Here is a 12057-nt window from a genome sequence, read left to right as displayed (position 1 = left end):
TGGTGATGGCCTTCGTACAGTCTGAGTTCTGAGGTAGCTGGGAATTACATGGCAAGAGATGAGAAGAGCACATACGTGTCCCTTTTGGTTTCTCTCCCTATTATAAAATAAGCCACCAAGATTTAATCGTGGGGACTGTGCCCTGTGACATTTTAGTTTTCGGTGGACACATCTTCATTTTTTATGTGGTACTGAGGATCAAACCCAGCGCTCCGCGAATGCCCAGCAAGCTCGCCACTGCTCGAGCCACATCCCCAGCCCAACACATGAACCTTTGAGTGACACACTCAAACCATGTTTAAACCATAGCACTTAGCAGTGGAGGAAGGGAGGAGGAGGAGGAGGAGGTGACACTGTGATAGGACAAATATTTAAGGAATTCATGCATAGAAAACAGACTTTACTATGACTCCAGAGGACTAGAAGCTTAAGACCTCAAACTCAACCCAGAGAGAGATGAGAAATTTGCACAGAGTTCTGTGACCATGGGTCAAGAAGGGACATTGAGTGAAGGGTGTAATAGATGATGGCAGGGCCATCCCATGAGAGGCTCTGATTAATTTGTGTATGTGTCTTTAACAATTCTATAGATTATTCTGGTCAAGGAGTAGACCAACTGCAAAAAGTGCTTGACACCATCAAAACCAACCCTGATGACAGAAGGATCATCATGTGTGCCTGGAACCCAAAAGGTGAAACCATCCTGGTCATCCTCTTTTCTGTTAAGTGTATGGTCAGCACAAAACAAAGACATGTGACACTGCTGAGGCACCACGGGGAGGTGGGACCCGGAGAGGTGGTACCCTGGGAGCTCGTCCCAACCATGGGGTTTGTTGTTAACCTCAGCAAATCACAATTCATTTTCATTCTCGGATCATCAGGTTGAAAGCAGAGCATCTTAATTTGTGCATTTATACTTGTACTTTTTTCAAAAAAAGAGTTTTAAATTGCCTATGAAAATACACATAAAATCTTAACGTTTTATTTGGAGCAGATGACATTTCCGGTCACCACTACTCCACTTTCACTAATAATTTTACAACACAATTGTTAAAAATAAAGTCTACCCAGAATGGGATTTTGGATCTATAATGAAGACAGTAGGGTCTGCTGAAGGCACCAATATCCTGTGGTCCCTGCAAATGAAGTAATTCATTCCTCCTGTATTTGCAGTCTGGTGCCATAAAAATAGCATAGATCCTTAATTTCAGCTCGAATAGGAGAACATTGCTTCAGCATAGATAAATCTGCACAAATCTTCAGCTTCAGGCCACTGCTGCAAGGGGTAGGACAATGGTCTGATTTTTGTATGATGAAAAGGTCTGGGTTGCAGACTTCCCTGGGGCCTGATGGCTTTTTTCATGATCTCCAATGGTTTACCATGCTTTTAGCTGTGCTCTTTAAAACCATATACCCCTCCTTGTTCTCCTCTGCGCTGGTTCCTCAGATCTTCCTCTGATGGCACTGCCTCCATGGCATGCCCTCTGCCAGTTCTACGTGGTGAATGGGGAGCTGTCCTGCCAGCTGTACCAGAGATCAGGTGACATGGGCCTGGGCATGCCCTTCAACATCGCCAGCTATTCCCTGCTTACCTACATGATTGCACACATCACGGGCCTGCAGGTGAGCTGCCCTAGGAAAGCGCTCTTATAGCCAGCCTATTGCACTGAGCTCTTTGATTCTTTAATTTGGAAAAACTAGCAGGAGAATTCAGTCTCTGATTAGTATTAAAATCTGATATACGTAAGACAGATATAAACTGGCTTGCCTCGTGAGCCTTCATCGGGCTTTCCTGCCTTTGTTGTCTATGTAAACTTAAGTTCACGCAGGTTGTCTATATTGTAACTTTCCTAAATTAACTTTTCTCAAAAGCTGTACTGGTTAAATTCTTTATTTTTTTCAAAAGCCTTGGGATAGCTACATATTCTATAATGTGTTTTTAAGTGATGTGTTTAAAGGAATTGAAATAAAATCATTGATTGTTCTGAGGGATTTATTTAGCCAGGTGACTTTGTACATACTTTGGGAGATGCACATATTTACCTGAATCACATTGAACCACTGAAAATTCAGGTAAGAATTATATCTAGTATACTTTTCAAAACTTGGTACTCAAAGGTTGATTTGTGGAGCATTCCTATATGACAGGCCCTCTGTGTGATGTCATGCTGAAGTAAAGAGGACATGCTCCAGTGTTTATGTGGGCAGGGATGATGTGATACTTGATGTGATAGGAGCTGTGAGGCACTAAGCACCTGTAACAGAAAGGAAGAGCCACACTCTGGGCAGGGAATTTGGGGCCTTCTTAACTCATTTTTTTAGTTGTCGATGGACCTTTATTTTATTTATTTATATGCAATGCTGAGACTCGAACCCAGTGCTTCACACATGCTAGGCAAGTGTTGTACACTGAGCCACAATCCCAACCTCCCCAATTCATTTTTACTTGAAGGGGAATTGAAGTGCATGTTTTCTCTTTATTTTATGCTAAATATAATGCTTAGATCTGAACTCTCAAAAGCCTAGTCTGTTCAAATCCCTATTACTGACCAACAGATGACTTGAAATGGAATAAAAATGTGACTGTGCCTTCATGAGCCCCAAGAAAAAAATAATTTTAGAACCCAAAACTTTTACTCTTATCCTATTCTAGATTAGATTGTAAGTTACTGCTTTTTCGGATCTTGGCCTAAATAGAGGGTGACCACAGGTTTATTCAGCTGCTTCTCTCTGCTGTCTGCACTTGTGTTGGACACAGATACAAAAGGTCATGACCTCTACATCCTCACTGCCACAAGTACTCATACTGGAGTCTGTGCTTGCCTTTTTCTGTAACTTGTCAAGAGATGCCATCTTTTGTTCCCCTTTCTGCCAGGGACATTTGGGTTAGGGACAGTGAAACTCAAGAAACTATACTGCATGTTACTATGAGGTATAGATGGAAAAGTAAAATAAAAGACTGTGTCATAGTGTTAATAATTACCATGAATTACCATAACTCACACCTGATGGGCTACCAGGCACCTGGTGCTTTGTATTGGTACAAGATACCCTTTACACTTGATCTGTGCAACAGAAACAATTGGGCATGTTGAAGTAGTAGTGTATAACCAGGGTTAGGGCACCCACAGTACTAGACACTTGTAAAATAATATTTTGTTGATAAAAAAAAGAACACAGTATTTAAAGTATTTATTTATTTTTTAAGTTGTAGTTGGACACAATATCTTTATTTTATTTATTTATTTTATGTGGTGCTGAGGATCAAACCCAGGGCCTCGCACATGCTAGAAAAGCGCTGTACCACTGAGCCACAATCCCAGCCCAAATACTGTGTTCTTGTTCCATGGGAAGCAGAATTAAAAGCAGGTTGCACAAATATGGCAAAATAATGATCTGACTTTTTTTTTTAGCTTCAGCGAGAACCAAGACCTTTCCCAAAGCTCAAAATCCTTCGAAAGGTTGAGAAAATCGATGACTTCAAAGTTGAAGACTTTCAAATTGAGGGGTACAATCCACATCCAACTATTAAAATAGAAATGGCTGTTTAGAGTGCTTTCAAAGGAGTTGGAAAGGTTTTGTCACTTGTAGGGGTAGGCTGAATGCTCAGGTGAAAATTGTTTTTTTTCTAAAGAAAAAGAAACTAGGTCAAAAAAATCAGTTACTATTCATTAGCTTTCAAGTATGTTTCCATTGGCAGATATAACTGTGCTGTATGTTTTAGCAGTCACATTTTGTTGACTGAGGGAGCACAAAATGCTGAGCAAAGAAAGTGGGAGTTTATATACTTTTAGCAAAAATACATAGCATTTCAGTCTCTTGGCTTCATTAAGACTTGTGAATTTCATTGTTTGTACAAGCTATTTATTCCCTTCAATTTTGAAGTAACCCATCCATCATAATATATGTGCATTATGAATGCTTATTTGTTTTATGTTTTTATAATAAAGAACTGTTTGCATTTGTCCACTTTTTTTTTTCATTCTGTATTGTCATTTATCTGCTCAGTGCCTGCCTAAAAGAGATTCACCCAAACAAACCCACCTAAGCCAAGCAAGCATGTGCTGGATTCTGGTTTAGATGCTGCTTAGAGGGTGAGAATATATATTAGAAATTCTGACTAAACTATATTTTGCCCTTTTTTTTCATGATTCATCTCATCCTAGACGCATTTTACATTAAAAGATAATTACCACTTAGGGGGCTGGGGCTGTAACTCAGTGGCAGAGTGTTTGACATCACATAACAAATAAAGGCATGCTGTCCAAAATAAATAAATAAAAAGATAAACACCACTTAGGACAGAGGTTTTTTTTTTTTAAGGATTACAAAAATAATTCATGAAATACCATTTGGCTCCCATTTATGTTAGTGTGGTATGGATTATCTAATATGTTTACTGATCAGGAAAAGGCTAGATCACATCAGGGCTAATAGTTTTTCCTTTGATGCAATAACAGATCCCCTGGAGTCCTGGAGAACTATTTTTATTCTGCTAGTTTATGACAAGTGTTAGAACAAATAAGGGATTGTTCCAACAAATTATGCAATGTGTTGCTTATTTTCAAAGTATGATTTAATGTCTGCAGACTGGCGCTTGATGGAAATTTTGGTAAGAATATCTTCCTGGGCTTTGGGTTAGGTAAATCTAAATCTACTTAAGGATTAAATAGAATATATATTGGCTTGTTAAAATAATCAAATTGAAATGATGACTGGGCTAATTCTTGAGTGAAACTTGTCTTGATTAGTAGGATAAGATTTTTTTTCTTCTCTATTTTTATAAAACTACCCAGGAAATTTTAAGTCTTTTCACTTAAGAAAAAATGGTGTTAGGGCTAAATGAACACTTAGTTTTCTTGAGCAGCGAGGAGCTTCTTCCAGACATCGCCATCTGGATATTGGTGTTTCCTTACAGAGTCCTCCTTCATTTCTGTTGAGTAGCCAGTGTCCTAGCAAAGACGACAGAGTCACTTGTGTGGATAACCACCAGGAACAAAAATATATATGTTACTTATGCCTACTGTTCCTAATAGTGCCAGTAAGTCAGAAGCAATTCAATATTTTAAAAAGTTTTCAGACTGGGGGTTGGGGGGCATACTTTATTGGGTACTCAGTAGGATTAGTTACAGAAACTAATCAAATTTCCTTTGATAGCACAACCCCTATTGGTGAAAATAAGCCACAATCTGAACCTGACCAGGACAAATGGCCCAGGTAATACCATCGTAGTCAGAAACTTTTAGGTCACTAACTTGTAGATGGTACCAATTTTTGTTTTTTTAAAGAATCCTTGTCAAGCTATTTAACCTCCATGCTGACCTTCCGGTCTTAGGAATTTGATTCTGACCTCTTAAGGAGCCATTTGTTTCTAGATATGAAAATAAACTCTGGGGAGTTAGAGCTTTGTGCCCTATGTTCATGGGCACATTAGAGGCTAGCAGCATCTAAGGTGTACCAAGTCCCAGCTTACCTTAGGAGGCATGTAGAAAGCCTGCTTGATTACCACAGGATACTTGAAATGTTAATGCAGATGGTCCACATATTCACACATCCTAGAAGAGGGAATCAAATTGGGACAATAATGCCAGAAATCAGATAATGCTTTTCTTTTCTTTTTTTTTTTAAAGAGAGAGTGAGAAAGGAGAGAGAGAAGAATGTTTTAATATTTAGTTTTTAGTTCTCGGCAGACACAACATCTTTGTTGGTATGTGGTGCTGAGGATCGAACCCAGGCCGCATGCATGCCAGGCAAGCGCGCTACCGCTTGAGCCACATCCCCAGCCCCATATAATGCTTTTCTTAAGGCAGAGGGGGGACTGCCCTTAAAAAATGGACTCCATCATGGCTTAGCTGATTTCAAAGGCTTCTATGCAAAGCCCTTCTGTGCCCTGGATGCTTTTTATCTGTAAAACAGCCTTTTATCTGTAAAATGTAGGGGCTGAGGTGAATCACAAAGCCCCTGGTAACTAAAAGTTCTGTGATGCCCTAAAAGCATCAGTTTAGATTCCATGAAGTATCTGGAATCACCTGGGTGCCTATATCCCAAAGTTAGATGAATAGATTAAATCACCAAGTGAGTCTCTTTCCAGCTATGTAACTACTTTAGAAGAGTATAGGTGTGGGTCAGTCTGTCAGGCACTTTCTAGTTTTGTGGTGGGAGGGTGGGATGTGTTTAGTTTGGGGTGGAGGGGGATAGGTAACCTAAGCTGCTTTAGTCTCCTGATCATTAATAGCTGTGGCAGGCAGGCAGTGTGCAGCCTGGTGCTGGGACTGCATAAAGAAATTAGCAAATGAGTCTCATGGTTTTGGTGGACACAAGCACTAAGCCACTGACTGTGCTGTGTCATGTGTTAAGAACAGGTTGTGGAGGAAGACAGCCACATGAGACAGCACAGTTGGGCCTTGAAAGATAAGCAGGGAATAGTTGTTCCCTGCAAAGAAGGACAAAGCATGTGGGGTTGTCGGGCACTTCGGTGTGGTAGTGTATGGACATTCCCTCCAGCACTGCCAGTATTTCACCAGGAACTTCCTGCACTGAGGCACTGGTGGCACTCATTCTATCCCTCAAGACCCCTGGGACTTCTCATGGTTGGTCTGGACCGCCCTTGTTCCCAAGGGCAGGAACTGAAATGAGAGCAGCAAAAGAAACATAACCTAGAAGGTGGTTTTTCTGCATGCTAGAATCAGCCTATTCATTGGAGTGGGGATGACCTGGTGTCAACCTCCATCTTCCAGATGAACAGATGGGTTTAGTATAAAATTGTTTAGGCATATTAATAGGAAGTACCTGTGTACTCATTACTTTATTACTTATTTCTTTGGGAAATGCACTGAGCGATACTGAGGTGTCCCAAGTCAGCTACCAAGAGCTTACCTGAGTCACACTGAGCCACTGAAAATTCAGGTAAGAATGATATCTAGTATCCCTTTTTAAGCTTGGTACTCTCTTGATAAAGGTTGATGGTGGAGCATTCCTATGTGACAGACAGGCCCTCTGTGTAATGCCATGTTGGAGTAGAGAGGATATGCTCCAGTGTTTAGGGAAGGGTTCTGGGCAGGTGGGCGGGGATGAGTATATAAGTATATAAATTCCCACTTTCTTTGCTCAGCATTTTGTGCTCCCTCAGTCAACAAAATGTGACCACTAAAACAAACAGCACAGTTATATCTGCCAATGGAAACTTACTTAAAAGCTAATGAATAGTAACTGACTTTTTTTGACCTAGTTCCTTTTTCTTAAGAAAAAAACAATTTTCACCTGGGTATTCGGCCTAACAATATAAGTGACAAAGCCTTTGGAACTCACTCTAAATATTAAAGAAAGAAACCATTACAATTATAAAGGACCCCTGCTATGTGCCCAGATAGATCCCTTTATTTGGCTGGGAGGGTTACTGAGGATTGGGTGCCACTGAGCCACATCCCCAGCCCTATTTTGTATTTTATTTAAATGAGTCAGGGTCTCACAGAGTTGCTTAGTGCCTCGCCATTGCTGAGGGTGGCTTTGAAACTCTGAACCTCCTGCCTCAGCCTCCTGAGCTGCTGGGATTACAGGCGTGCACTACTGTGCTGGCTCCATTTTGGTGTTTACCTTTCCAATGCCTGTTTTCATGCCCTCTCTGTGCATCATGTTAATTGAGCTTTCTTAAGACACCTTTAACTCTAGGAGACCAAAAAGCACAGTAAGCAAAGCTTTATGGATGCAGTTACTGGAAGGATCCTATCCCAGTTTCACCTGGGGGCTGAGGTTACAGTGGAGCACTTGTCTGGCAGGTGCAAAGCTTGGGGTTTGATACTCACCATGGCAAGATGATTAAGTTCCCCTGGGCATGCCGAGAAGATGAACTAACTACACAAAGCTGCAGCCAGGTGGTACAGGACTCCAGGGTCAGAAGAGGAGACTGGATGGAAGTGGAGAGTGCATGTGTGCTGAGAGCTGGCTTCAGAAAAAGGAGCTGGTTTTGAGAGAGGAGGTCTGGATTCAAACTCCACTCCCAACACACTTAGCAAAGTGAGTCAGCTACCAAGAGCTTACCTTTCAAGAAGGAACAATGACTCTGCACTGGTGGGTCTCCATTGTTATTGCCCCATGTGGAAAGTCAAGCAAGACTAAAAGCCTTTGTGTTATAGTTTGTGTTCAGTTTATGAACACAAAAAGTAAATGCTACTATGTTTGTTCACTTTGGAAGCTGGCTTTCTTAAAGCCATTTTAGGCCCTTGTAACACTGCACCAGGTTCTGAGTATTTCTGGTCTTGAGAGCAGAATCATAGAAGATGTGGCTTGAACCAAGGGGCACTACTCAGGGGCAAAGTGAGTTAATGGCACATTACTGACCTGTTTTTAAGGCTTGCAGAGACTGATATGTAGTCAAATATAATCAGGTGCTGCACCAGTTCACAGAGGCCAACTCCACCCGCATGGGGGCAAACAGGAACTAGAAGAAATTTCTATTTAATGCCAAAGGTAGCACAGAGAAAGGAAGGAATGAAAGAGAACCCTGTGGTTTTTATTAATACCCAAAGGTGATTAAACCATTCATTAATACTGAATGAAATTCCAGGATGAAAATCATTAAAGATTCCTTGATTAGGGCTAAATCAAGAGTTAGAAAGAAACCAACAAGGTAAACTACAGGCTTATGTGAATTGCAAAGACCCCCAAGAGAACCATGGGGTCTGATGGCAGGAGAAACAGGTCTGGCCTGCAGCCTCTGCAGGGCCCTTACTTCCAAACTTCTTGGCCATCAGTAATACTGAGAGGTTTTCATTGACACTTCCCAGTCTGCAGCTATCAATCTGGAGAAACTGCAGGGCATTCGCTTGTAGGAGTTGCTTAAATATCACTCTATTGTGGCACAGGAAATAGAATTAAAAATAACACAAAGAGTCAGCCTTAGCCCTCAGGATCCCTAAGCCTGGCAACGTGGTGATTCCATGCCAGCTGTGACTCATCAGAGATCTTCAGCAAGCCTGGGCTGTATTATTCTCACTTGGCATGTGGTGGCCCTGACAGTGCAGGCAGGGACTTTGGGCTCACTTCTTTACAAATCTGTGAATGTGACAGTGTGAGTCAGGTACAGATCGCATCAGCCCGCCATTTATTAAGGAATAACTGCTGTGTCGATTGGCAAGTAGAAGTGAAGTGGAGCATCAGGATGAAGTACAGTAATAGCGATGAGCAGGTGGCACAATGACAAAACGGAACCATGGCAGAGCAGAATTGCTCCTTTGCTGGGAGAACTGAGAATCTGTTCCTCACACTGCTTGGCTCGTGGGCTGGCTGCAGCAGGTGTTGGCAGGCACTTGAGCTTAGTTTATAAGCACAGAAAGCAAATACCATCATGTTTCTTCAATTTGGAAGCTGGCTTTCTTGAAGCCATTGTTTGCCCTTGTGATCATAACTTTAAATTGCTGCCTTGTCCATTCTGATGTGGAAAAAAATCAATGACCTTAGTCCCATGAATTATAGAAAAAGCTGCAACCTTTTGACTACATCTGACTACAGACACTAAGGAACTGTTGATTTTTAAAATAACAAAAATTCCCAGCTCATAATGCAATAGGTATGGGAGCCTAATGTACAATGGGGTCCTCAGTCCGTGGTCAAGGACATGTCACTCACCTGCTCTCCAGTGGCGACGCCAATTCCTAATGGAACCAGTGCCTACAAGAGAAGCCAGTCTTGTGTCATTTTCATAAGATTTGAAACAACTCCTTGTGTTTAAAATATTTATAGCTGAAGAAGGAGACATCCTTGGGGTTGAACCATGGGAAGTTTAAAGACTGGCAGGAAGATATCCAGGGGAATGTGTGTGTGGAGGGACCAACGCATGTCCAGAGAGCAAAGGCAAGCACTGCTCACAGTTGCTATCAGTTCCCTTCCTGGCTCTCCTGCTCCAAGGCCTGTGCTGTGGTGTGGAACTGGGAGAAGACCTGGTCACTCAGCAGTGGCTCTTCATGGACACACAGGGTCCAACCTCTGCTTCCTGCAGGTTACCTCTCCCTTTCTCCTTTTTTCAGTGGTTATTCTAGAACCCTCTTGTGCCGCTGTCAATTCCAAAATCCTCTCCCTTCCAGGTATGTGGATGACTGAGATCCTACTTCACAGATAAGGCTGAGACCATTGCTCACCTGCGAACTCTTCACTTGGTGAGTTGCTGGAATCTTCCAAGACATGATGCTGCTACTCTATCCTCTTGCCTGGCCCTGGAAAGCTACCTCACTCACCAGCCACCGGGCCCTAAGCTGCTCCTCTGCACTGAACTAAGATTCTTCAGATGCCCACCTCAGACATCTTTGGCTCCTGTCCGGTCCCATCTCTTGATCACTGACACCCAGAGTCCATACTTTCTGAGCTCTTACTGCCTGTCAGGCACCATGTAAAATACTGACGTCAATCACTCCTAGTCACAACCCAGCGGGAGAGGAGCCATCAGTAGCCCCATTTTACAGGTGAAGAAAAAGAGGTGCAAGGTAAGAACTGTGCCCCAATCACAAAACTAGAATGATACAGCTGGTTTGAACTTTAGGCCAATTCCAGAGTCAGAGGAGGCTCTTTCTACTGCATTTGGCCTGAGATCTCACCCAACTTTACTTTATGTGTGAATCACTAGATTAAGCCAACTTCTCAGAAGAAATAGCCCTTATTTTAGAAGGCAGTGTCCCTTACTCTAGCACTTGTCCTGCCTTAAGCAGGATGTGTGAACTTGGCCAAGTTATGCACAAGTCACCTGAAGCTTTGGCTTCCTAATTGTAGCAGGTCTCAGTTTCAACAGATGGGTTCTCAAGAGCCTTTTCACACAATATTTTATGCTTCCTGAAGTTTCTAATTTAAGATTGCTTGGTTCTTTTATCTTAGAAGAGAGGGAGAAAAGGAAAGGTAAGGAGAGAAAACCATTTGAGTTACTCATTCTACCACTCTAAGACGGTCTATGTGTGGCACTGACTATGTACCAAGTTTTTGTACCTCCTTGTCACTAATTCCTGAGTCTGCTCTCTTCAACCTGCCCTACTCTACATCTCCCCTGGATGTAGCAAGAGCCTCCCAGTTCCCATCCTATTTCCTTTTTCCCATCCTTCGCCTTCCACAAATCCACCCCCAATTCACTTCTGTTGCCATACCAGTCCACTCGCCCTTTCCTCCAGCCATCACCGTGATCCTCCAGTGGCTCCCTCTGGCTGCATTCTCTGAGCAATGGACCCCATTGTCTGGCCCCAGCTACTGCCTTCCCAGCACCTCCCCAGCATGCATCCTGCAATCCCTTAGGTATCTCCATACCACCCCTCCCTTGTAGCTGGCTCATTTGCCCCCTTCCTCTGATGCCTACTGAGGAAATGACATCCCCACACCTGTGTAGGCAAAACCTGGGAGGATCAAATTCCAGAAGAGCTTCTAAGGAGACCCTCCAGGTGGGCAGAGGTGGGGGCTGGAGGGCTGGGGCGTACAGCATACATTAGGGTGCAGCAACCCTTAAAGAACTCTAAGAAGCAAAGGCAAGTGGGACTCAGGTGAAAAGTCTTGCTGTCCCATGACCTCTCATCCAGAGCTGCCCATTTCAGAACTATTCCTTGGAAAGTTTGGGTTTTCTTTAAACAAAGAGGCCCCAGTTGCTCCATGACTCTTGCTCTCATTCCCTCCCCTGTAGTGTGGTGTTCCCTACATTATCACTTCTGCTATCCACCCCAGCTGGTGAGTTGATTTTCTTTTTTCCTCTTTCACATAAGACCACACTCATCATCCTTCTCCCACTTCTTTCTACTGCACTCGGCCCAGGATCCCATCCAACTTTACTTCATGTCTCAGGTTTTTCTCTTTCATGAGGCTGTAAGTAAGGAAAGGAGAGAATTCCTGAAACAGGTTTCTGATGAGTGTCCCACCTAAAGTAGATCATATGCTGATTTAGTGAGAAAACTGGAAGAACAGGTCTCTGAGCCTCTGACTTCATACACTTGTAAAACCTGTGAGTTTAGGTAGAAGTGTTCCTCCCAGAACCTGGAACTAAGACTACTCCATCACAGTTAGCTTTTTGCAGGGGGCAGAGGTTACTGGGGATTG

At 42.7% G+C, this 12057-nt stretch overlaps 1 protein-coding gene and 1 pseudogene across 2 annotated transcripts in view; one reads left to right on the top strand and one right to left on the bottom strand.

Moving 5' to 3' along the window:
• LOC144372311 (thymidylate synthase-like) overlaps positions 1-3800 on the top strand; it is a 32163-nt gene extending 28363 nt beyond the window's left edge. Inside the window, exons 5-8 of the mRNA XM_078035694.1 lie at positions 591-692; positions 1448-1623; positions 2002-2073; positions 3414-3800. Of these exons, the coding sequence (XP_077891820.1) occupies positions 591-692; positions 1448-1623; positions 2002-2073; positions 3414-3551 (488 nt within the window). The 3' untranslated portion in view covers positions 3552-3800. The remainder of the gene's footprint in view (positions 1-590; positions 693-1447; positions 1624-2001; positions 2074-3413) is intronic.
• Positions 3183-12057, bottom strand: part of LOC144372308 (mitochondrial enolase superfamily member 1-like) — a 33826-nt pseudogene continuing 24951 nt past the window's right edge. The window contains exons 12-16 of the transcript XR_013432327.1: positions 9626-9666; positions 8729-8859; positions 8338-8437; positions 5474-5555; positions 3183-4952 (exon numbers count right to left, since the gene is read on the bottom strand). The product of XR_013432327.1 is annotated as a mitochondrial enolase superfamily member 1-like (transcript). The remainder of the gene's footprint in view (positions 4953-5473; positions 5556-8337; positions 8438-8728; positions 8860-9625; positions 9667-12057) is intronic.

Source organism: Ictidomys tridecemlineatus, assembly GCF_052094955.1.
Source record: "Ictidomys tridecemlineatus isolate mIctTri1 chromosome 12 unlocalized genomic scaffold, mIctTri1.hap1 SUPER_12_unloc_3, whole genome shotgun sequence".
In the NCBI taxonomy this organism is placed as follows: domain Eukaryota; kingdom Metazoa; phylum Chordata; class Mammalia; order Rodentia; family Sciuridae; genus Ictidomys; species Ictidomys tridecemlineatus.
Note: the sequence above shows the minus strand (reverse complement) of the source record. Positions and strands in the feature narration are given on the sequence as shown.